General features: G+C 46.5%; 2 protein-coding genes across 4 annotated transcripts in view; one reads left to right on the top strand and one right to left on the bottom strand.

Annotated features, from left to right (window-relative positions):
• Positions 1–4,973: 4,973 nt before the first annotated feature.
• LOC146355760 (uncharacterized) lies at positions 4,974–22,214 on the bottom strand. 3 transcript variants are annotated; one of them, XM_084830746.1, is made up of 4 exons: positions 17,384–22,214; positions 14,146–14,424; positions 12,904–13,024; positions 4,974–9,283 (listed from the first exon to the last, which is right to left on the bottom strand). In XM_084830746.1, exons 2-4 carry the CDS (start codon positions 14,374–14,376, stop codon positions 7,389–7,391), a joined length of 2,247 nt encoding a protein of 748 aa, XP_084686872.1. In that variant the 5' UTR covers positions 14,377–14,424; positions 17,384–22,214; the 3' UTR covers positions 4,974–7,388. The 3 variants fall into 3 exon arrangements, with proteins under 3 accessions (XP_084686872.1, XP_084686871.1, XP_084686873.1); XM_084830745.1 differs by having other exon boundaries at positions 21,846–22,214; XM_084830747.1 differs by lacking the exon at positions 12,904–13,024 and having other exon boundaries at positions 21,846–22,214.
• The window catches only part of LOC146355759 (uncharacterized), an 11,138-nt gene continuing 8,122 nt past the window's right edge, over positions 21,570–24,585 (top strand). Inside the window, exon 1 of the mRNA XM_084831111.1 lies at positions 21,570–22,333. Within this exon, the coding sequence (XP_084687237.1) occupies positions 21,570–22,268 (699 nt within the window). The 3' untranslated portion in view covers positions 22,269–22,333. The remainder of the gene's footprint in view (positions 22,334–24,585) is intronic.

Raw genomic sequence — 24,585 nt, 5'->3', positions numbered from 1 at the left:
CTGGAGAGTCCGCTTCATGATGAGATACTACAAGAAGGGCCATCCTTTGAATCCTTGATGGGATCTCTCCTCTGGGATGTTCCAGCTGCTCCTCTGCCTTGGGATGGTCTTAGGGTCTTCCCTCATCCAAAGGTGCCTGGTTCAACTTCCGCCTGGATAAAGCTTGAAAGGAGAAGACTGAGGGGAGATAGGATGGTGCTCTTCAAGTACTTGAAAGGTTGTCACAGCGAGGATGCCCAGGAACTCTTCTCGATCATCCCAGAGTGCAGGACACTGAATAAGGGGCTCAAGTGACAGGAAGCCAGATTCCAGCGGAACATCAAGAAAAACTTCCTGACTGTTAGAGCAAGACGACAGTGGAACCGATTACCTGGGGAGGTGGTGGGCTCTCCCACACTGGAGGAATTCAAGATGAAGCTGGACAGCCACTTGTCAGGGATGCTCTGACTTGGATTCCTGCACTGAGCAGGGGGTTGGACTCGATGGCCTTGTAGGCCCCTCCCCTTCCAACCCTACTATTCTATGATTCTGTGATTCTAAGCTGAGCAAGGCTGGTGATGAATTCAGACGGTGAATGAGGACTATATCCACGTAGCCCTCCAGGTGAGCAGCACAACTGAGTTCTGTATACAGGGGGTGGCATTGGGTAAACAACTGGCATGGGGTTGTTGTTGTTCAGTCGTTCAGTCGTGTCCGACTCTTCGTGACCCCATGGACCATAGCACGCCAGGCCTTCCTGTCCTGCGCTCTCTCCCGGAGCGTGCTCAAGTTCATATTCATTGCATCCGTGATGCTATCTAGCCATCTCATCCTCTGCCGTCCCCTTCTCCTTTTGCCTTCAGTCTTTCCCAGCATCAGGGTCTTTTCCAGGGAGTTTTCTCTTCGCATTAGGTGGCCAAAATATTGGAGCTTCAGCTTCAGCATCTGTCCTTCCAATGAGCACTCAGGCTTGATTTCCTTTAGGATGGACTGATTTGACCTCCTTGCAGTCCAGGGGACTCGTAAGAGTCTTCTCCAGCACAATTCGAAAGCATCAATTCTTCGGCGCTCAGCCTTCCTTATAGTCCAGCTCTCACAGCCATACATTACTACTGGGAAAACCATAGCTTTGATTAGACGGACCTTTGTCGGCAAGGTGATGTCTCTGCTTCTTACTATGCTGTCTAGGTTGGCCATAGCTTTCCTCCCAAGGAGCAAGCGTCTTTTAATTTCATGGCTACAGTCACCGTCTGCGGTGATCTTGGAGCCCAAGAAAGTAAAATCTGTCACTGCTTCCATTTCTTCCCCTTCTATATGCCAGGAAGTGATGGGGCCAGATGCCATGATCTTCGTTTTTGTAATGCAAACACTTAAATATTATCCCTCGATGTACATTTATTAGTTTACAGCAGGGGTGGGACCCAGATTTAAGTTGGATTAACTAAACTGGCAGAAGTGGACTTCCTCACCCCCTCCTTCCCATGGCATCCCTCCAGCACCTTGAAAAGGCTACACAGAGAGTCAGCAGACCCTGCTGAATGGGGTGAGCTGTGGTGTGTGGGAAAGGGCAAGATCCTGCAAAACTGGGGAAGGTCCCTTCCTCTTGTGGATGGATGATCCTGGATATAACCCAGTAGTTGTATGCAGCCTAAGTTTTCTCTGGGCAGCTTGCAACAACAAACCACTAAAAGACAACAGCAATCAATCCACAGTGACTAAAACAACATAAAATATTCAGTGGCAGCCAATAAAGACATATAATAAAACACACAGCAGCACTAAAAGCATATTTAAAATTCAGTGGATCAAAAGTGCACAGATCCGAAAAAAGTGGGAAAATAAAAAGGTCTCCACCTGGCACTGCAAAGATCACAAAGTAGGTGCCAGGCAGCCCTCTCTCAGGAGGACTTTCCATAACCAGGGTGCCAGCACCAAAAAGGCCATTTCCGCTGCATGTCACCCATTGTACCTTGTTTGGTGGGAGCACCAGGACAAAGGCGTTCAAAGAAGATTTCAGAGGCTGAGTGGCTGTTATGTGTGGCAGAGGTGATTGTCAGGTAACCTGGCCCCAAGTTATGTAAGGCGTTAAAAGCGTTCATACTTTTTAAAGGCTGATGATACCGGGTCTTTACCTCATTGGAATCATTAATTTATACTTCTCTTAGAAAGCAACAGGTGGGAGTCTACCATTTGGGTATATTTGCAGAATAAGAGACATTCCCCTGCCCCTCCTGCTCGCATCATAAAATGCAAGGCCAGTTCTTGTGTCATTTACTCTTACAGCACAATCCTACACATGTCTACTCAGAATTAAATCCCATCGATTTCAATGGGGCTTCCTCCCCAGTAGGTGTATATAGGATTGCACCCTAAAGGCACAATGTTATGCATGTATAGACAGAAGAAGGCCTACAGTTCCCAGCATGCCTCAGTCAGCCATTAGGAATTTGGTTTTCCTTCCCTTCATTTAACTCTGGTGTCCAGATTACGTGTTGCATTGGAACTTTGTACTTGGAGCTCTCAACGTAATTTTGTTTTGTAAAATGTGGGTGTGGGAGAGGATTGGATTTGGATTGGAAAAGGGAACTGCACCAGGAGGAAGGATATACTCCCCCCACCACCATGGCCTTGATTCAAGTCAGAGCTGCTTTTATAAAAAGAAAATTACTCAGGGAACTGCATGTGTAGTTTGGCCCTGAATCAGCTTTGCGTTTTCTTACAAACTTCCTCTTTTCGTGATGGTGGTTTCTGTACACCTTCTCCCTTTGTGAGTCATCCATGTTTGATGCTATTGGGATATCCAGTTCTGTGATCCTGTGCTTGATTGGTTTCCTTACCTTAACTAATCACACGCTTTGGGTCTCAAATCAGTGTTTTGTTTTGTTTTTCCTGTTCTCCACGGTGCTTGGGGTTCTGGAAAGTTCTCACTCCCTCATCTCTGGGTCCATTATTTCTCCATCTTTTCTTCTTTCCTCTCTTGGGTCTAGGGACAGGCGATCAGGAAGCCTGTGAGCTCATCCTTTTTCTAGGGGCTTCCCATCTTACCTACGTGGGCAGCCTCCTTATACAACTTAGCCATGTGAGGCAACACGGCAAGGAGGCTCTTCCACTTGCTCCCTCTGGTGAAAATAGCAATAGGGATGTAGTTCTCATTCACGTGGGCAATCCATCCGTGTCTGGATGGCACCACTTCAGGTGGGGGCTGGCACGACTGAGTGTTCCTTCATACCAACAAAATCTCACAACATAGAAAAACAGCATGTCAAGGCTAGGCTAGGTTTTTTCTCCCTCCCATGATTCGATTTGTTAATGCAGGAGATGTGCAAGTACTGAAGAACTTCATGTTGGCCTTGACTTTGATCTTGGGTTATTGTTCTCAAAGGCTGAGCAGCCCCCACCCAGCAGAAGGGCCCCCTCCCACACGCAGGAGCAAGAGACGCCCCTGGCATAGAAGCTCCCTCGGGAGGGGGGGATCCAGAGCCCCCAAACAACTCTCTCTGGTCTGCAGAAGTGGGGTTAGGGTGCATGGGTGGAGAGGCCTCCCAAGGAACGCTGAGCGGAAAATTTGGGCCAATGAGGAAATTGCATGCATGTCTCCATCAGCAGCTGCTGGGCAGGTTGGAGATTTGGTTGTTAAGGGAGGAGAAAAGGGAGGGGCCACCACATGTTGGTCCCTGCTTCTGCAATAGCACCTTTTCAGATTAAACAGGTTTCGTGGGGCAGGAGCTTTGCTAGAGTGGAGGGACTTGGGAGAGAAAGGATTTTTGGGTGTGAGGGAGAGAGATGAATATGTGGTGGTGGTTGAGAGCTAGTAGTTTGGATATTTATTAGACTTTGGCAATTCCACAATTACAAAATGGAAGTAGGTGGGCCAATATTAAGATTCACAGGATAAAGGAGTCAGTGGAGGGGAAGAATATCATCCAATTTCTGTCAGAATGGCTGAATATTATTTTTCCAGAATTGGAGATATCCCACAGAGAAATTAGCCAAGCTCACTGCACAAAACTGGAAGAAGGGGCCCGCCTGAAAGATATCACTGCAAAACTTTCTAATGAAGCAATAAAGGATGCCATTCATGTATTGCCCAATTATGTAATCAGGGATACATTAAAGGCAGTTTTAAGAGGCCACGATGTTAAAGAAATGAGCAATAAAAAAAAAATTTAGAAGAACCTAGAAGAGCACAATTAGAATGAGAAATAAAAGAACTGGAAGAAAAGCTCCCCAAAATGGGTTAGACAATAAATAGATAAAAAGAAAAATATCTAGTTTACCAACTTTAGACAACTTTACAATTTCAGTGTCAGTGATCATATGTAATGTACCTAGGGCATGATTGTGTATAATGAAATGATTGTGCATTTTACTATATTAACATAAATTCATCTCTCTCTCTCTCTCTCTAAAATATGCTATGTTAATTTTCTGTGCTGAGTATCAGGGAGTGCCCGCTGAATCACTACAGCACGTGAGCACCAGTGACATGGGTTCCCTGGAAAAGTCTGAACTGGAAAAATTGCCGGAACATTTTCTGTGGCTCTAAATAATCCAAGATCCAACGTGCATGTTTATTTGACGTATATTTAGTAAACCCTTAAAACATAAAAATAAGGCGGTTGATTTTCTTTGCTATATAAATATCTCAAAGGTGTGTATTCTGCTTTGTTTTTTTGCCAGAAGGCCAAAGAATTTCAACTAAAATATATGATTAGGAAAATAAATTAAGTGGAACGAGGTTGCAAGCTAATTTAAATGGTTATATATTAAGGCATCCCCCCCCCCCCACAGAAGAATTACCATACTTATAACTGGGAAAACTGCTTCATTAATTATGTGATTAAGGGTGCAATCCTATGCAAGTTTAGAGAGAAAAACGTCCTACATCTCTGAGTGTTAATTTAACATGAGAACATACACTATATGGATTCTAGATAGTTCAGTAACTACGCTATGTCTAAACAGGCAAAGATGACTACAGACTAAAACGTTAATTAAAATCTATTAAATGCTTTATTTAAGAAAATTACAAAAATTAAGGAGCATGGTGGTTATGAGAGCGTCAGAAACTTTTTCTGTTGATTACATTATTGGCAGTGAAAGAGAATGTAAGTAACCAAAAGAATTGCAATTACCAAAGCTGGCACTACAAAATGTAGGGAGCGAAATAACAAATTGAACTTCCAGCTACAACTTTATCGCCATCCTCCTGCATTCTACTTGCGTTGTAAAGCTAAACTAAAGCATAGTAAAAATTGTCAGTTTTTACTTCCTCCTGCACACCACTTAAGTATAAAAAACTAAAGCATTAATTCTCTCTAGGCATGTATAGTTTAACATGTGCAAGATCTAGAGTTTAAGAGTCTAAAGAGGTCCATAGTTACCTAAATCTTTGGTTTTAGAGGCGAAGCAGCAAGAGAATGAAGCACAAGAGAAAGGGGGGAAAGCGCCAACAGAGGTCTCACCTGGGCTTTTATACACTTCTTCTGGCCAGAGGTGGGGACCCAATGAGTGATGAGATCACCATCTTCCAATCAAAATGAAGTAACTGGGTGATTAGACCACTCCTTCACCAATCAGAAGCGAGGTGTCTATCTGCCCCCTCCAGTAACATGACATTTTATGCCTACGTGGCTTGAGCATAACTTAGGCAGGTATAAAAGGGTTCATCCGTGGTCTAGGCCCGTTGTCTTGACTGTCTCTCTTGTTCATGGGCATCTTTGGTCATATTCCGCCCTCACACTTCCTCTTGATCATTGCTGTGCGCATTGTTATGACCTCTTCTGCCCAGCAGGTGTCCAGTAAGGACATTTTCTTTTGTTCTCTGCGTGCATACAACATGAGATGCCTAGCAAGGATTTTCCTTTCCCTAGTGGGCATGTTTGGTTTTTATATTATTACACTCCTGTTGGCTTCTCTGCCATCACAATTAACTGGGACTTTGATCTTGCTCAGTAAAGCCGCTTGTGAAGACAGCTGATTTTTTTTTCTTTCGAAGCCATTCCTGTAAGGTCTTAGTTAGAGGTATTATGATGCCACAGTAGTTTTTGAAATTATTGAGATTTTTAGCTGATTAAATTATTTTAAATTTTGTATGTTAAAATTGTACACTGTTTTATTATAATTTTGTATTATAACATTAATGGTGCTGTATAATGTTGTTATATTATTTCTGAATTGTTGTGAACCGCCCAAAGAGTTTCAGCTACTGGGTGGTGTAGAAATGAAATTAATAGTAATAATATCAATAACCATAGATTCAAAATTTCAACGTCTTCTTGCTCATGGGTCAGAGGTCTGGAATAGAAGTATGGATCTTCTTAAATATGAGTCTGGGGTCTTTTAGGGGGTCTTCTTGTAGGCCTCCCCAAAACCCTCCTTCAGACCATTCCAGATCCAATTAGCCATCTTCAGTCCAAAGTAGCCTTTTCATTGTTAGCAAACTTATTTAACATTTCCAGTGTTAAATTAACACCCAGTATTTCCCAGCCAGCCATGCTGACTGGGGAATGCTGGGAGTTTTAGGACTTTTGTCCTGTCCAGACATGCACAGATTACATCTTTAGATTCCTAACCCCACAGACCCTCCACAACTGCTTACACCCAAAGTATTTACCCTGGATACACACTGACCCTGCTTGCTCAGAACAGGACTGAGGGAGAAATCTAAGGGCAAACTGCAAAATGGACGATTCAGGATTAAGGGAGACGCAAAGCAAAGCAAGCAGAAGGGGCTGAGTCATACGCAGAGGCTGCTGCCCAGCCTTCCAGCTGTTTCTTCCTGCTCCTTTTATATTAGAGACCGGAGCAAAAGAGAACAGCATGATTTTTGACAAAGAGCAGACGAAGCTGTAAGCATAATATAGTTTAATTAAACACATGACTGCACCAAGCTGAACACAGGGAAATAAAAAATATCTCTTAATGCTGCATTTCAAGCAGCAAACCCAAGATACAATTACTCTGAATGACAGAATCCCACTGCGCACAATTTGGCCGCTGAGCACATTGCCATGAGGACAGATGCCTGTGAACTGGCTATATAGACTCATGTGTGCACATAGGGAAGGAAAGTTTATTCTTCACAGGCAACCACATCAGTGTCTAAACATAAGACTATTCAGACTTATGTAAGATGTTGGTCCCAACTGCCCAGACTCAGCCATGGCAACAGACGTGGCCACCACATTTTGACCACTGATTCATTACCAATATATAATTAGTCAAATAAGCCCCCTAATTATTGGTATGCTTCCTCCTGGGTTTGAGCCTTTTAAAAGAGGCATGCTCCCCCTGACCTCCCACATTCCAGTCCTTACTAGGATTTAAGGAATTCTTCTGCATGTATTCTTTGATGAGATTTCAGGGGTGCATTCTGCCGGAAGCTCATTCCACACTCTTCAGCATTTCTAGGGCTTCTCCCCTGTGTGTATTCTTTGATGTTCTTTAAGAGTTCTGAGAATACTGAAACTCTTTCCACACTCAGCACATTTATAAGGCTTCTCCCCGGTGTGAATTCTTAGATGTGCTTTAAAGTTACTGCTAGCATTGAAATCCTTTCCACATTCTGAGCACATATATGGCTTCTCTCCTGTATGAATTCTTTGATGCGTTTTAAGGTACGTGCTACTATTGAAGCTTTTTCCACACTCAGAGCATTGATAGGGCTTCAGACCTGTGTGGATTCTTTGATGTGTTTTCAAGTGTGTGTTACGACTGAAGCTTTTTCCACACTCAGAGCACTGATAGGGCTTCTCCCCTGTATGAATTTTTTGATGCTCACGAAGCGTATAGCTCTCACTGAAACTATTTCCGCACTCAGAGCATTTATAGGGCTTCTCCCCTGTGTGATTCATTTGATGTCTTTTAAGGTTTCTACTAAGACCAAAACTTTTTCCACACTCAGAACATTGATATGGCTTCTCTCCTGTGTGGATTATTTGATGTCTTTTAAGGCTTCTACTAAGACTAAAACTTTTTCCACACTCAGAACATTCATATGGTTTCTTGCCAGTGTGGATTGTTTCATGTGATTTAAGGCTTCTGCTATCAGTAAAACTCTTTCCACACTCAGAGCATTTATAAGGCTTCTCTCCGGAGTGGATTTTTTGATGTGTTTTAAGATTTCCGCTCTGACTGAAACTCTTCCCACATTCAGAGCATTTATAGGGCTCCTCACCTGCGTGGATTCTTTGATGTGTTTTGAACAGTGTGTTATGACGGAAAGTTTTTCCGCACTCGGAGCATTTATAAGGCTTCTCCCCGGTATGAATTTTTTTATGCTCGTGAAGTGTATAGCTCTCACTGAAACTCTTTCCACACTCAGAGCATTTATAGGGCTTCTCACCTGTGTGGATTCTTAGATGCGATTTAAGGATACTGCTAGCGCTGAAACTCCTTCCACACTCTGAGCATTCATAGGGCTTCTCCCCTGTGTGAATTCTTTGATGTCTCTTCAGGTGTGTGCTCCGACTGAAGCTCTTTCCACACTCAAAGCACTGATGGGGCTTTTCTCCCGTGTGGGTTATCTGATGTGTTTTAAGCTGTGCACTACAACTGAAGCGTCTTCCACACTCAAAGCAGTTATAGGGCTTCTCGCCTGTGTGGGTTATTTGATGTATTTTAAGCTGTGCGTTGCGAATGAAGCTCTTTCCACATTCAGAACATTTATAGGGCTTCTCCCCAGTGTGAATTCTTTGATGTATTTTCAGGTTTGTGCTACCATGAAAGCTCTTTCCACACTCTGAACATTTATAGCGCTTTTTGCCAGTGTGGATTCTTTGATGCTCTCTAAGGTTTTTTATGTTACTAAAACTCTTTCCACAATTGAAGCACTCATAGGGCTTCTCGCCTGTGTGAATACTTTGATGCTCTTTAAGGCTTTCACTACCACAGAAACTGTTTCCGCAAACAGAACATTTATACAGCTTTTCCCCTATGTTAATTCTTTGATGCGATCTAAGGCTTCTTCTAGGAATTAAACTTTTTCCACACTCTGTTCCACAGGATTTCTTGTCAGAGATAATTTTTTGATGCGATACAAGGTAAATCGCCTGATGGAAGCTCTTTCCATAGGCCAAATATTTATAGGGGTTATTCCCTTCATGGAATTGTTGATGCAGTGTAAGGTCTGAGTTGCGACTGAATTGTTTCCCACACTTCAAGCATGTGTATGTTTTCTCTGCTGTCTGAATTTTTTGGTGATTAGCTTCTTGAGGACCAAAGGTTTTGTCCTCCCATTTCCATTTTGCTTTTGTTTTTCTTTTATGCTGTTTCCTCTCTTTATTGCAGTCCTTGTCATCACCTGAAGGAATAAAAAGAGAAATCTGATCAGAGAGGAATGTATCCCCAACTCAGGGAACAAACCCAGTCAATTGCTGCTTTGACTAAATGAGAAAATACTTAGTAGGGATACAGATCTTTCCAAACACACTGGCCACATTCGGACATCACTTTAAACCATGGTGCTTTAATCTACTCACAGCTTATTTTTGAAATAGTCTAGGATGCCCCGACACACGACCAGGCTAATCATAGAAGAGTAGGGTTGGAAGGGGACTCCAGCCACTGTGAGTAGTTTATTAAGCTACTGTGTGTAAACTGAGTCATCCCCGCTCCCTGTCCCACTGCAGTCCTCCTGCCCAAGCAGTGGCACTGTTTCAACCATTGACAACAGTGCAGCAGCCTGTATGAGAGAGGAAAGGTGGGGTAAAATACAGGGGCTTAATTCAGTGCTTCCAGCATCACCCCAACAAGGGGGTGGTGGGTCTAAAGCACTGGACGTTTTCAGGATTGGAGCCAAACTTCATACATAGCCTCCCCTAGCCGGGAGGCACCCAATGCACCATCGAACCCCTGCACAATTACCCAGAAGAGGAAAAATCCCGGGTGGAACAAAAAGGGGATGGCACAAATAACCCTTTAGGGTTTGTAGGATCAGGACAAAAACCTCAATTGTGTATTTCCCCCCATAGCTCTGAAGCAAAAATGTGCAAAAGCCCCCCCCCCCCCCATCGCGGACATAAAGCCTTTATTATCTCAAAATGGAGTGGAGTTGTGCATTTCACCCCTCGTCCCAGACAATGCTGGCAGAGCTGCTTCCGTTCGCTATAGTGCTTTACTGCTAAAGCAAATTTGCACAAAATCACAACTGTGCATCCCCCCACACACACACTGGAAAAGTGGCCAGTGAAGGAAAAAGGGGGTGGGAGCTATAACTCCCTGAGAGTTAGCTGTAATGGGGTGAAATTGCACAGGTGGGGTGCCCTCATGGACAGCCTTCAGATGCTGTAGTGGATAATCGCGGAACTGCACTTCTTCATGGAAAAGTGAGCAGTTCTTCCCCTATTTCCCAAGCTGTGCCATTTCAAAGTAGCGATCAGGGAAGCCTGTCATTGTGTAACTTCGCTGTAGCAGGGTAGCACAACAGGGCTATCATTGTACTAGGGGACAGCTGTCATTTTGTAACTGTAGTGTGGTACTATCAGGGAAGGCTGCGCTTGTCTGGCAGTGGTGGTCCCTGGGCTGCTTGTCAGATCTCGGAAAAAGGGCTCTGCAGGCTGGAACAGATCAGCCGCAGCACTATTAGCTGCTCTTGCCAGCTGACTCTGTAGGGAACCAGAATAAGCCACAGTGAGTGCCAGATGGCACAATAACCCACGGTGGGTTAAATAATCCTTACTGCAGACCGTAAGTTATCAGAGTGGCTTATTTCAGCCAAATAAGCCATCGCGGATTAAAAAATTGACATACTAGCTGATATACCCAGCGTTGCCCAGGATGTAATTTTGTCATAGGCACTATTTGTTAGAAACACATTAAGGCAGGTTTTCGCTTCTCGGAAAGGCCCCATAAGAAAGGTGAAAAGTTGAATCCACCAGACTTGATTAAACAAGCACAACAATTATAATGAGCAGACTGAATAAAAAACACTACTAAAAATGCAAGAGACTGAATCTGTAAGCACTACTACAATATAATCCACACTGAATCTCCTACCACTATTAAAATGTTCAACAGAGGCTTCCTTGCTGGATATTGCAGGAATAGGGGAGAGAAACTAAACACTCTCCACAGTCAGAAAAGAAACCATGAGTAAAGGGGAGGGAACAAACGGCAGCCAGCCAATCCAAGGTGAAGGAAGTCAGAGTGAATGGGAGAGAGACCAATAGAGTGAAAGATGGCCAACAGGATGACTGGTAGGTGAAATCAGAAACCTGGCCTGCACCATGACTGAGAGGGTGTACTTGTTAGTAAGGGAAAGTATAAACAAAGTAATAATGTAACCCAGTGACTCCTGTCATACACTCCAGCAAGTGAGAATGTGAACTAAAAGCAGCAGCAACTGTAGGGCCCAAACGGCAGGCTCAGTGGGCCCCTGCAGTGCGATTACACCCAGGGCAGCTCCCCCTTATTCCCTGCGTTACAGATGGCCCTGCAGCCAGCCATAGATAGATAGATAAAAAATATGAAGAAGATGACACAATAACCAACGATGGGCTTATTTAACCCATTGTGGGTTATCGTGTCGTCCAAACCGAGTCACTGATCAGTAGAACTGATCAGAGTGGTATACAGAATTTTAATAATTTTAATAATATGGTTAAGATTGCATGATGAATTCCTGGCATCAACAAATGAAGGTACTCCAGAAGCACAACAGAGAAGATCTCCAACTAAGACCTTTGGGGGGCCCTCCAAATCACAGTAATCATTCTGGGCAATATGACACTATGGTATTTAGGGCCAGGCACTCATCAGACCTTTTCCCCCTCTCTTTGCACACTAACTACCCTTTCCCATTAGACAGAATCCCTCCAGCTATTCCCTAGCTGTTTCTTTCGCAGGTGTCTCTCAAGTGGGTGACATTTAGCCCAAAGAAATGTTCGTCAGGAGAATACCTCAGAAAGTGTCTTATGTACATCTCCTTCTGGGCTCCAGTTGAAATAGCAATGGAGGGAGCAATCCTATCTGGATCAACGGTCGCCTCTGACCCCGGAGGCAACCACCTATCCAGTGCAGGGCAGGAGGAGTGATGAGGAGCGGATCTCATCCTCGCTCCCCCTGTCCTGCTTTCGCAGCTAGACAGCCTATTTTAGCTGTCTAGGAATGGGACCTAGGAGCGTGGGAAGTGGTGGCCAGAGGACACATAGGATGTGTTGTACCAGCATTTCCGACCTTCCCGCCCCGCTCCCAGGAATGTCCTGTTTTCACCACTCCACGCTGCTCTTCTGAGCACGGGGTCAATCCGCGCTGCCTACGAGGCAGTGTGGGAGGGGGTGGGGGTAAGTTCTCTGGGAACCAACCTATCCTATGGCCGTCTAGCTGCTGACTAGCAGCCATAGGATTGCACCCTAAGGCATTTTTTGAATAATAAAGTATCTCAGATCTTTCAGGGGCTCCACCCTCTCTCCCTTGCTGCTTGTAAAGACCCCAGTTACCCCAACCCTGCCACCAAATGTGATGGGAACACTGTAGGTAGCCCATTTAGGTTTTCTTTTTAAAAAACGTAGCCTTAGATCTGTGGAACTCCCTGCCACTGTTTTTAATAGTTTCCAAATAGATCTCACGTTTCCGAAAAGCTGCCTCAACTATTAAGCCTTCCACTTTGGCCACCACAAAAAAAGTCCATACCTAAAAGAAACTCAATAGTGTGCTCCTCAATGGAGTACCACTACTAAAGACAACCCTTCAAGACTAACAGAAGCAAGATGTTTATTGAGGCAATTATTTACGAAAGGCAATAAACTGTTACCTCTCAAGTAATAAGTTAAGACTGCTTCAAAGTACTCAAATTAAATAGGCAGCATCTTCCCTGGACAAATAAGCTCTCAGTGGCCCAGTCTGCATGCCACAACAGCCAATGGGTTGTCAGAGACGATCAGGAAGGAAGACTGCGTTGAAATATGTGCCTCTCTGCCTTACCCAGTGAGGTGGCACCTCCATCACTGGCCCGCAGAATCCCCTCGAACATCTGTGCAGTCTTTGGCTGAGTGTCTTCGGCCTCAGGGAAATTTGTAGCTGCTTTGAGTGACATCCCCTGTACCTGGAGTGAGGAGCCCAGGAAAGGAAGGGGGACAAGGGATTGGAAAAGAAAAGAAACAGGGAAGCAAAGGCTAAGAGCAGCATTTCTCCATCCCCTTGAACTCAATCCTGGCATGAGAATCATAGAATAGTAGGGTTGGAAGGGGCCTATAAGACCATTGAGTCCAACCGATGAGATACAGTCTGAGCACCAAGGGCTACAGTATCATGCAACTTCCTTGGCATATTAACTCCTAACATAATTCCTGCATTGAGCAGGGGGTTGGACTCGATTGCCTTGTAGGCCTTCCAACCCTACTATTCTATGATTCTATAACTCTGTCCTGACCTGCTATTCTAGAACAGCGCTAGGCACAATGGTATATCAGACTACATACACACTCCGCAATCTTATCTCAGTTTTGAGGATAATGGATAGAGCTGAAATAAATATTCACAGATATTACCATTCACTAAATTTGTCATTTCTGCATCCCTGTACTGCCCAAATTCTGAACACGAAATTTAGAATTAAAAACTCAATGTTCACATTTTGTAAGTGAAATCTGGTTTGAAATCATTCAAATGGTTTAGACTTGGCATCTCTTTATTTTAAATTGTCAAGGTATATGAATGAAATCTCATAAACTGCCAACTGTCCAACATTAAACAGTGACTGTTTGGTGTCATTTATCAAATGCTATCAAGCTATTTTCTAAACCACTTCAATTTATAGACTTATATAGTTGCAAAGCCAACTTATCCAAACCCTAGAACAGGGTATCTCCCTAAAAACAAACAGGAGAAGCACCCAGAGGTAGGGTCCCCTCCTTCCCTGTAAGTTCATGGGATCCTTCAAGTGAAGCCGTTTTGGTGCCTACAAACGCTCATCCTGTTCTGCTGGAGGGACAGTACTGCTGACGGAAACAGGTTCTCCTCCTTCCCTGGAACTTCACAATCCTCTTCAGGTTACTTGTGCAGCCCCAAGGAGGGCCTGCTCCAGTCAGAACCACTGTGCTATTGAGAGGTTAGGGTGGGGAGTTGAGTTGTTCCTTCCTTGGATAACATCCCGGATGGGTTCCTGGTGGGCATTTTTAGGATACCATCCCACACATTCTCACCCCTTCAATGAAACCCTCTCACCTTCTCCTCTTCCTGAGTTACATCCCCTGAGCCTCCTGCCAGAGCCACCGCCTGGGAACCAAGGACCTTCTTCTGTGCTGTTTTTTCCCATAATTCCCTACTGCTTCCAGCCTCACGGTCCTCACAGCCTCTTCCTGCTTTGCAGCCACGTAAAAGTTGCTCCTCCATCTTTGCTCGGTGCCCGAAGTAAGCCTGGAAGAGGACTGCAGGATGGCTTTGCTCTGCTGCCATTTTCTTTCTCGAGGGAAGGCCTCCTCAAACGTGTGCAACCGTTAAGCCCTACAAAGTCAACAACTTATCATGCGTCACAATAATTACTTTCTTGAGCTTTTTAAAAGCAATAACAGATTATTCTGAACAGTAATAAGGGTTTCTCTCTGTAGGAACGGATAAACATAATAGTTTGGGGGGGGGGGCGTTCTTTCACCACAGCGCAACAAACCAAAGCCTGTATAAGGTTGAGAAACGCAACACCTGGCACCCTGGTCACTGGCTCCTCTCCTCCCGTCCTCTTTCTTCCCTTGATTCCCCCTCCCATAATAGCTGCCTAATCCAGAGTCTCAACCAAATCCCTTTTGTTTTCCCTCTCCTGCAACCTAGTGCACAAAGCAGTTTGAAAATGATTTCAGTGTATCCAGAACCCAGATACACAGGAGAATGTCTTGAGTTCTGTTGCAGGAATTAGGTGTGGGGATCTCTTGGATCAGCAGTAAGAAACTCCCCAATGTGGATATTGTGAAGAAACCCGGCACAAAGGGGAAACTGCACCATCTCCTTTTGGGTGAATGTTGGGGGGACCTCTCTCTCCCTTTCCCTCCACCTATCAGTGGCGCCTTCATCCGCTGTTTGTGTGTCTCCATCTAGGCACTTCCAAATCCACTTCCTCACCAGCTTGCATTTCCCAGCCGCACAACCCCCCTGTTGCAGCCACTGGAGTCCACGTCACCCCACTGCATTTGGTACTCCCCAGATCCCCTCAGAGGCCACGGCTGCTACAGGCAGGGAAAATCCAAAGCTACGTTCCCAAGGGCAGTGGCAGGGGAGGAAGCGATTGTTCTTTCTCCCCAGATGGTTCTCTAGGAATTCCTTCTCTTGGTTTAAATTTTAGATTGCCTCTCACCAGGTCACCCCAAGGGCATGCCTCTTTAACCCTGGCCTGTAAAGGAGAACAAATAGGTCATGGGGTTTATACTCCAACTCTTGCTCCAAATTGACTACACAAGACTTGTCTGTCTCTTTCTCCAGCAAAGCCTTGAGCAGACCTTGGTGGTCCCTGACCATCTTTGTCAAGTAAGTCTGACTGTCTTAAATGGCCCCCTTATGGAGACTCCATAAATCTGGGGGAGCAACTTTGTTAATTACATGAAACCATTCATGTTTATTAGATAAAACATTTTATGTGAACAACTTTTCTCCTCAGGATTGACTGATTCTCCCTGGATGCTGTTTAGGCTGCTTAATGCCTGATCTGTTTTGTTGTATTTCCTTACTCCTGCCTTGCATGTTCCATCCCACCACTGAGACTCTCCTGGTCTCCTCCCCACCCCATAATACAGGGCAAAATTAGGAGGGGTCTGGGAAGGAAAGATGGCGAAATGGAAGTGGCAACCAGGGTCCTCCATGGACCTCTTTTCTCCTCAAAATTACCCCCCACTGTTGCTGGTTTCACAAGGGCTGAAATTGCCTCAGGGATGATTGGGTTCCCCCAATGTGCATTGGATCAGGTCAAACCAGAACATGCATATAACGCAAGAGAGGCAGCAAATGGCATCTGTTTACTTGCTAGCTTGCTTCTTGATTATTTTAAACATACCATTTTGATAAATATATTGGCAAAGGAGTTGTCATATTGTAAAAATTAAGACTTTTTGTTGCTGTTCGGTGGTTAGGAGAGATGTTAATTTGAATTTTAAGAACATAAGAGCCATACTGGATCAGACTACAGTTCCATCTAGTCCAGCATTCTGTTCACAAAGTGGCCAACCAGCTGCCCTAATGGGAAGCCCAAAAGAGGATATGCGTGCAACTGCACCCTCCTGCCCATGCTTCCCAGCAACTGGCATATATAGGCATACTGCCACCGATACTGGGGGTAGCATATAGCCATCAGGACTAGTAGCCATTGATAGCCTTCTCCTCCAGGAATTTGTCCAACCCCCTTTTGAAGGCATCCAAATTGCTGACCACCATTACATGTTCTGGTAGCAAATTTCATAGTTTAACTCTGCGCTGTGTGAAAAAGTCCTTCCTTTTATGTGTCCTGAATCTCCCACCAATCAGCTTCATGGGATGATCCCCTTGGGTTTTAGTGTTTTGAGGGAGGGAGAAAAATGTCTCCCTCTCCACATTCTCCACACCGTGCATCATTTTGTACACCTCTATCATGTCTCCCCTCACCCTCCTTTTTTCCCAGCTAAACAAGACCAGCTGTTGTAACCTTCCCTCATAGGTGAGTTGCTCCAGCCCCTTGATCATTTTAGTTGCCCTCCTCTGCACTTTTTCCAGCTCTACAATATCTTTTTTTTAGATGCAGTCACAAGAACTGTACATAATATTCGAAGTATGGTCGCACCATAGAGTTGTATAAGGGCAGTATGATATCGGCAGTTTTATTCTCAATTCCTTTTCTGCTAATGCCTATTTTTTTTTTTTATAGCTTCCACACATTGGGTTGACATTTTCATCAAGCTGTCCACCACAATCCAAGATCTCTTTCTTGGTCAGTCCCTGCTAGCTCAGATCCCATACTTGAAATTGGGATTTTTGCCCAAACATACATCAATTTACCCTTGCTTACACTGAACCGCATTTGCCATTTGGATGCCCATTCTCCTAGTTTGGAGAGATCTTTTTGGAGCGCCTCACAATCCCTTTTTGTTTTAACCACCTTAAGTAATTTGGTGTCATCAGCAACCTTGGCTTCTTTGCTGCTCACTCCTAATTCCAGATCATTTATGAAAAAGTTGAAAAGCATTGGTCCTAACACAGATCCCTGTGGGACCCCATTATTTGGATCCCTCCATTGGGAGAATTTACCATATATTCTTACTCGCTGCTTTCTCTTCTTTAACCAGTTAGTGATCCATAAGAGGCCCTCTCCTCTTATTCCATGACTGCTATGTTTGCTCACGAGTCTTTGGTGAGGGACTTTGTCAAAGAATGTCTACCAGATCACCCCTGTCTACATGTTTATTGACACTCTCAAAGAACTCGACAAGGTTAGTGAGACAGGACTTACCTTTGCGGAACCCATGTTGATTCTTTTTCAGCAGGGCTTGTCCTTCTATGTGCTTACTAATTTTATCTTCAATAATGCTTTCAGCCAATTTACCCACAACTGACATTAAGCTAACCAGCCTGTAATTTCCCAGATCCCTTTGTAAAAATTGGTGTTCCATTAGCCATTCTCCAGTCCTCTGGTACAGAGGCTGATCTTAGGGACATGTCGCATATTTTTGTTAGAAGATCAGCAATTTCATATTTGAGTTCTGTAAGGTGGATACCATCTGAGCCCAGTAATATATTCACTTTCAATTTGTGAATAAGGTTCAGAACTTCATCTTTTGTCACCACAATTTGCCTCAGTTCTTCAGACTCCCTTCCTGAAAACATTAGTTCAGGCGCAGGCATCTGTCCTATATCTTCTGCAATGAAGACAGATGAGAAGAATTTATTCAGCTTCTCTACAATTGCCTTATCCTCTTTTAGTACTCCTGTAACTCCATTGCCATCCAACAGTCCAACTGCCTCCCTAGTTTCCTGCTCCGATATAATTTTTTATTGTTGGCCTTGATATTGTTAGAAATATGCTCCTCAAAGTGCTTTTTTGCATCTCGTATTGTCTGCTTGCATCGCCTTTGTACAAGCATGTGCTCCTTTTTGTTTTCCTCCTTTGGGCAAGACTTCCATTTTCTGAAGGAAGCCCTCTTTTCTCTAAGAGCTTCCTTGACACTGCTCATTAACCATGCTGGTGACCTCTTGGACTTGGTGCTACCTTTCCTAACCTGAGGTATACATTTTAGCTGAGCAGCTATTATTATGGTTTTGAGTAATCTCCAAGCATTTCGAAGGAATTCAACCCTCCTGACTCCCCCTTTCAACTTGCTTTTCACGAGTTCCCTCATTTTATAATACTTTCCTCTTCTGAAGTCAAATGTGACTGTGTTGGACTTCCTTGGCAATTTCCCACTTAAATATATATTAAATCTGAGAGCACTGTGGTCCCCATTTACAACTGGTTCAACAACATTTACATCTCGTACTAAGGATGCAGTTTAGCCTCCCCTGCCAATGCAAGGGGCTGACACTGGGTATCTGATTTAGGAAGGGACATGGTTTGTTAAAACTAAATGATAAGCTGTACTTTCTAACTTGGGATTAGTCCTTTCTGGGAGCTTTTATTTGATTAACTGCTCTATAAGGCATAAAACCTGAGCCTACATTGAGCCGAAACTGAAGCTAGCCTACACTTTTCTTTTCTTTTTTGCTTATAAGCAGACTCTTCCATTAACTGGGCCTGCACAGTAACTCTTGTCAATATAGAGCTATGAATTGCTTTATTGCCCCTTTCTAAGCATGGGTTTACTTTCAATATGTGGCCGGGGTTCTCTTCAAGCACTCTAGAATTTCTGGTACAGCAAGGCTGCAAGAACTGTGAACTGGATTCCCCCCACCCCCTGGAATTTAGCTCCCAACTGTAGGTTTGTAGGGGGTACCCTTTTAGCCCCCTTCATGGATACTGCCCCCTTCATGGATCACTGCCTTCTTGTGGCGAAGGGGCTTGCATAACTCAGTGAAGCCATAAGCTATGCCATGCAGGGCCACCCAAGACGGACAGGTCATGGCGGAGAGTTCTGACAAAATGTGGTCCACTGGAGAAGGAAATGGCAACCCACTCCAGTATTCTTGCCAAGAAAACCCCATGGAACATATCACAAGGCTAAAAGAGATGACGCTGGAAGATGAGCCCCTCAGGTCGGAAGGTGTCCAATATACTACTGGGGAAGAGCAGAGGGAATTTCCAAGTAGCGCCAGAAAGAGTGAAGCGGCTGGGCCAAAGCTGAAAGGACACTCAGCTGTGGATGTGTCTGGTGGTGAAAAGAAAGTCCGATGCTGTAAAGTGTGGTCACTGAACTTGAGAGTGAATAGTGATAGTGTGGTCACTGAACTTGAGCCGGACATCCTAGAGAGTGAAGTCAAGTGGGCCTTAGGAAGCATTACTAACAACAAAGCTAGCAGAGATAACAGTATTCCAGCTGAGCTATTTAAAATCCTAAAAGATGATGCTGTGAAAGTGCTGCACTCAATATGCCAACACATTTGGAACACTCAACAGTGGCCACAAGACTGGAAAAGGTCGGTTTACATTCCAATTCGAAAGAAGGGCAATGCCAAAGAGTGTTCAAACTACCGCACAAATGCGCTCATTTCACATGCCAGCAAGGTGATGCTCAAAATCCTACAAGCTAGGCTTCAGCAGCATGTGAACCAAGAACTACCGGAAGTACAAGCAGGGTTTCGAAGAGGCAGAGGAACTAGAGATCAGATCGCCAACGTTTGCTGGATCATGGAGAAAGCAAGAGAATTCCAGAAAAAGTCTATTTCTGCTTCATTGACTACGCTAAAGCCTTTGATTGTGTGGATCACAACAAACTGTGGCAAATTCTTCAAGAGATGGGAATACCAGACCACCTTACCTGTCTCCTGAGAAACCTGTACGAGGGTCAAGAAGCAACAGTAAGAACCAGACATGGAACAACCGATTGGTTCAAAATTGGAAAAGGAGTATGACAAGGCTGTATATTGTCGCCCTGCTTATTTAATTTATATGCAGAGTACATCATGAGAAACGCTGGGTTGGATGAATCACAGGTTGGAATTAAGATTGCCGGGAGAATTATCAACAACCTCCGATATGCAGACGATACCACCCTAATGGCAGAAAGCGAAGAGGACCTAAAGAACCTCTTGTTGAAGGTGAAAGTAGAGAGTGCAAAAGCTGGTTTGAAACTCAACATTAAAAGAACGAAGATCATGGCATCTGGCCCCATCACTTCCTGGCATATAGACAGGGAAGAAATGGAAGCAGTGACAGATTTTACTTTCTTGGGCTCCAAGATCACCACAGACGGTGACTGTAGCCATGAAATTAAAAGACGCTTGCTCCTTGGGAGGAAAGCTATGGCACACCTAGACAGCATAGTAAGAAGCAGAGACATCACCTTGCCGACAAAGGTCTGTATAATCAAAGCTATGGTTTTCCCAGTAGTAATGTATGGCTGTGAGAGCTGGACTATAAGGAAGGCTGAGCGCCGAAGAACTCATGCTTTCGAACTGTGGTGCTGGAGAAGATGAGTCCCCTGGACTGCAAGGAGGTCCAATCAGTCAATCTTAAAGGAAGTCAACCCTGACTGCTCATTGGAAGGACAGATACTGAAGCTGAAGCTGAAATATTTTGGCCACCTAATGCGAAGAGAAAACTCCCTGGAAAAGACCCTGATGCTGGGAAAGACTGAAGGCAAAAGGAGAAGGGGACGACAGAGGATGAGATGGCTTGATAGCATCACCGATGCAATGAATATGAACTTGAGCACGCTCCGGGAGAGAGCGGAGGACAGGAAGGCCTGGCGTGCTATGGTCCATGGGGTCACGAAGAGTCGGACACGACTTAACGACTGAACAACAACAACCCTTTTAGCTCCTTTTGCTGTGCACTTGTTTTGGCTCCAACAAATAATTTATGAATTTTAAATGAGTACTTGAGGTCATTTACTAGGTAAATAAGTAACACTGTCTTCTCACACAGACGCTTAACTTGCTTGTGTGGTGACACTCTATCGTTGGGGCACCTTGCACTTGGACAGCTGGCTTCCTCATAACCCTGTCTTCTTCTGTAGCTAGGCCCAACTGCTGCTGTAGCCAATCTCATGAGATGTCATTTGCAAAACCAAGGCAAGGTGCGGCTGAACTACTGGTCTACAGCTAGCTTCCCCTGGGGGAAAATGCAGGTCAATAGGGACGCCTGAGAGTGGAGATGACCTATTTAAGGGAGAGGACAATTGGGGTCAACACCAAAAGGGTAGGTGATTTGGGAAGGAATGAGATTTAGCCTCCCCGGGGATGCGAGGGGCTGGCCCTGGGTATCTCATTTCGCAAGGGGCGCGGTTTGCAAGGGCTGGGCCCCTTTTTTGCGCGTCCTTTAAAACTAACTGATAAGATGCGCTCTCCGACTGGGGACGCGCCCCTTTCCCGGTCAGCGGAACTCCAGCTTGGGATGAGTCCTCCCGCGGCGCCTTTCTGTTACGAGTTGCCCGGTAAGGCGCAGAACCTGCGCCTCCACCGCGCGCGACCCGAAGCGAGGCTGCGCGCCCTTCCGCTTCGGAGCAGCCCTTCCACCGCCGGGGCCTGCGCAGCGGCATCACGCCATGAGCGGCTTGGGTGCCCGTCCAAACTCGGGCTGCGCCGAGACCCGCGGCCGGGTCCCCCGCGGCCGCGCAGGGCTCCCCCGGGCAGCCTCCGCAGGCTCTTGCGGGATTCCGCGCCCCGCCGGGCACTCGGCTCCCGGCTCTGCGCTTGCGAGCGGCGGCCCCTCCGGAGCCGGCCCCCTTCGCGGCGCCCTCGTGCGGGCTTCGGCGGGGGACCGCCGAGTTCCAGCCGGCGGCCCGCGGCGCCTCATAGCGCCAGAAGGGCGCCGCACTCACCTGCTCCTGCCCGGCGGCTTCGCTCGCGGGACGGGCTCCCGGCCCGCTCCAGCGCTAGGCCCGGCTGCGGACCCCGCCCCTGCAGCTAGGCCGGCGCCGAGCCCCGGCCTCGGGGCTCTCCGGGGAGACCCCGCGGACGCCTCCTCGCCGCGGATCTCGCCGCCCCTGCAGGAAACTTCTCCGCCTGCCTTGCCGCGGGGCGGGCGGGTGTTCTGGCCCCGGAGCGGCGCGCCGAGCACCCCCGCGCCGCGGAAGGGCCCCTCCCACCCGCAGGAGCAGCGGGCGCCCTGGGCAGGAGCCCCTGGGCAGGCCGGGCCCGGAGCCCCCCACGGACGTCCCCCGTCCCGCCGGCCTGCAGAAGCGAGGCCTGGGCGCGGGGCGGGAGGCCTCCTGGAATGCCGAGCGGAAACTTTGGGCCAATGAGGGAATTGCGTGTGCGCCTTCGTCAGCAGCTGCTGGGCAGGGTGGCGGCTCGGCAGGAAAGGGAGGTGAGAGGCGCGGGGGGAGCCGCGAATTGGTTCCCTTTGGCGGCCTGGCCAGCGAGGCGCCTGCGCTCGTGGCGGGAGCTTTGCTGGGGAGCGGAGGGCCGCGGGAGAGGGAGGGGTGAATGGAAAGGGGGGGGAGGGGAGGGGAGGGGAGGGCTGTGTGGCGGGGGGCAGCTTGGGGTGGGCCCAGTCTACTCCTACTTCGAGCAGCCCCAGTGGAGGAAAGCCTGGCCCCGGCCTTGCGCAAACCTTCCCCCCGGCTCCGCTGCCTTTCCCAACAGCCCTTCTGTAGCCGCAGAAAGCAGTTTTGCTGGCGCTCACAGCTCTCCCCATCTCTGCTTTCAGCACCAGCGTTCTCGGCAAAGGAGCGCAAAATCTTGTTTCTGGGCTAGAAACGTTTGTGGCGCCCTTTGGATCAGGCGGCATCACCGCTGACCTCAGAATCCATCCCCCTCCACTTATGCCTCCGCAGTTGTTTCGCTTTAGGAGTCTTCAGTGCAGCAAAGGGGGGTTGGGAGATGGGTTCAAACAACACAACCATCCACACTCAACCCATACTCAAGGCTGAGTGTGGGTTGTCATTGAATCGTGAGCTGTTGTCTTATATGAACCCAGACACACTAACAAACCATGGCTTGTAAACCACGAACAACTCAAGAGTTCACAACCCAACAACAATCCATGGGAGATCCACCCACTCTCCCTCTCCTTTCTCCAATTCCTCTGTCTCCCAGTCACGTTCTCTTTCCGCATCCATGCAGGAACCAGCCCCACACTTCCCAGCACTTCCCAGTGCTCTTCAACATTTTTATTAATTACTTGGAGGAGGAGGTGCAGGGAATGCTGATCAAATTTGCAGATGACACAAAATTGGGCGGGATAGCTAATACTTGGGAAGACAGAAACAAAATTCAAGGTGATCTGGATAGACTGGAGCGCTGGGCAGAAAACAACAGAATGACATTTAATAGGGATAAATGCCAAGTTCTGCACCTAGGAAAAAGAAACCAAATGCACATTTAGAAGATGGGTGATACGTGGTTCAACAACACTACAAGCGAGAAGGATCTTGGATCTGTTGTCGATCACAAGCTGAATATGAGCCAACAATGTGATGTGGCTGCAAAAAAGGCAAATGCTATTTTGGGCTGCACTGATAGAAGCATCGCTTCCAAATCTCGGGAAGTACTAGTTCCCCTCTACTCAGCACTGGTTAGGCCTCATCTGGAGAACTGTGTCCAGTTCTGGGCACCGCTCTTGAAGAAGGATGCAGACGAACTGGAGAGGGTTCAGAGGAGGGCAACAAAGATGATCAGAGGACTGGAAACAAAGCCCTGTGAAGAGAGACTGAAAGAACTGGGCATGTTTAGCCTTGAGAAGACTGAGGGGAGATATGATAGCGCTCTTCAAGTACTTGAAAGGTTGTCACAGAGAAGAAGGCCAGGATCTCTTCTTGATTATCCCAGAGTGCAGGACACGGAATAATGGGCTCAAGTGACAGGAAGCCAGATTCTGGCTGAACATCAGGAAAACCTTCCTGTTAGAACAATACGACAACAGAGCCAATGACCCAGGGAGGCGGTGGGCTCTCCCACACTGGAGGCCTTCAAGTCGAGGCTGGACAGCCATCTGTCAGGGATGCTCTGACTTGGATTCCTGCATTGAGCAGGGGGTTGGACTCGATGGCCTTGTAGGCCCCTTCCAACCCTACTATTCTATGATTCACCACTGCCCAATGCCAGGTGGTTCTCCTGGGGCGGAGCAGGCAGCCATCACCACAGAATCAGCGGGGAGAGGCTTCCTGGCTCTGAAGGAGATGGGTGGGGCGGGAAGAAGGACTGGGGTGTAGGGTTGTGATTGTGTGTGTGTGTGAGAGAGAAGCAAAGGGGCCTGAAGTTACAACGGTAGACTCCTATTCTCCCTCAGCAGGTTGGCCTCCTTTCTCCCCTTTTTCCTCCTCTCACACTCAGCCAGCCTCTCTGCCTTGTTAATCTCTTGCAGCAAAAACAACCAAGAGTTTTGTGGCATCTTAAAGAGTAACAAATTCATGATGGGAAAAGCTTTCATGGATACCATCCCCTTCATCAGATGCAGTTCATTACAGCAGATTGCCAGTGTGGTGTACTGGGACTCAGGAGATCTGGATTCTAGTCCCCACTCAGCCATGAAATTTACTGGGTAAATTTCGGCCAGTGATGGACTCTTAGCCTAACCTATCTCACAGGGTTGTTGTGAGGATAAAATGGAGAGGAGGA

The sequence above is a fragment of the Heloderma suspectum genome, chromosome 2 (assembly GCF_057233095.1).
Source record: "Heloderma suspectum isolate Gila_16-S chromosome 2, 16-S_ref, whole genome shotgun sequence".
NCBI classification, from domain to species: Eukaryota; Metazoa; Chordata; class Lepidosauria; order Squamata; family Helodermatidae; genus Heloderma; species Heloderma suspectum.
This window is presented reverse-complemented; position numbering and strand designations above follow the sequence as displayed.

Coding starts and splice junctions, on each gene's coding strand:
- LOC146355760 (XM_084830746.1), bottom strand. CDS start 14,376: ATGGCAGCAGAGCAAAGCCATCCTGCAGTCCTCTTCCAGGCTTACTTC. Junction 13,025..14,145: donor TAACTCAGGAAGAGGAGAAG/GTGAGAGGGTTT, acceptor TCCTCACTCCAG/GTACAGGGGATGTCACTCAA. Junction 9,284..12,903: donor TGGAGGTGCCACCTCACTGG/GTAAGGCAGAGA, acceptor TTATTCCTTCAG/GTGATGACAAGGACTGCAAT.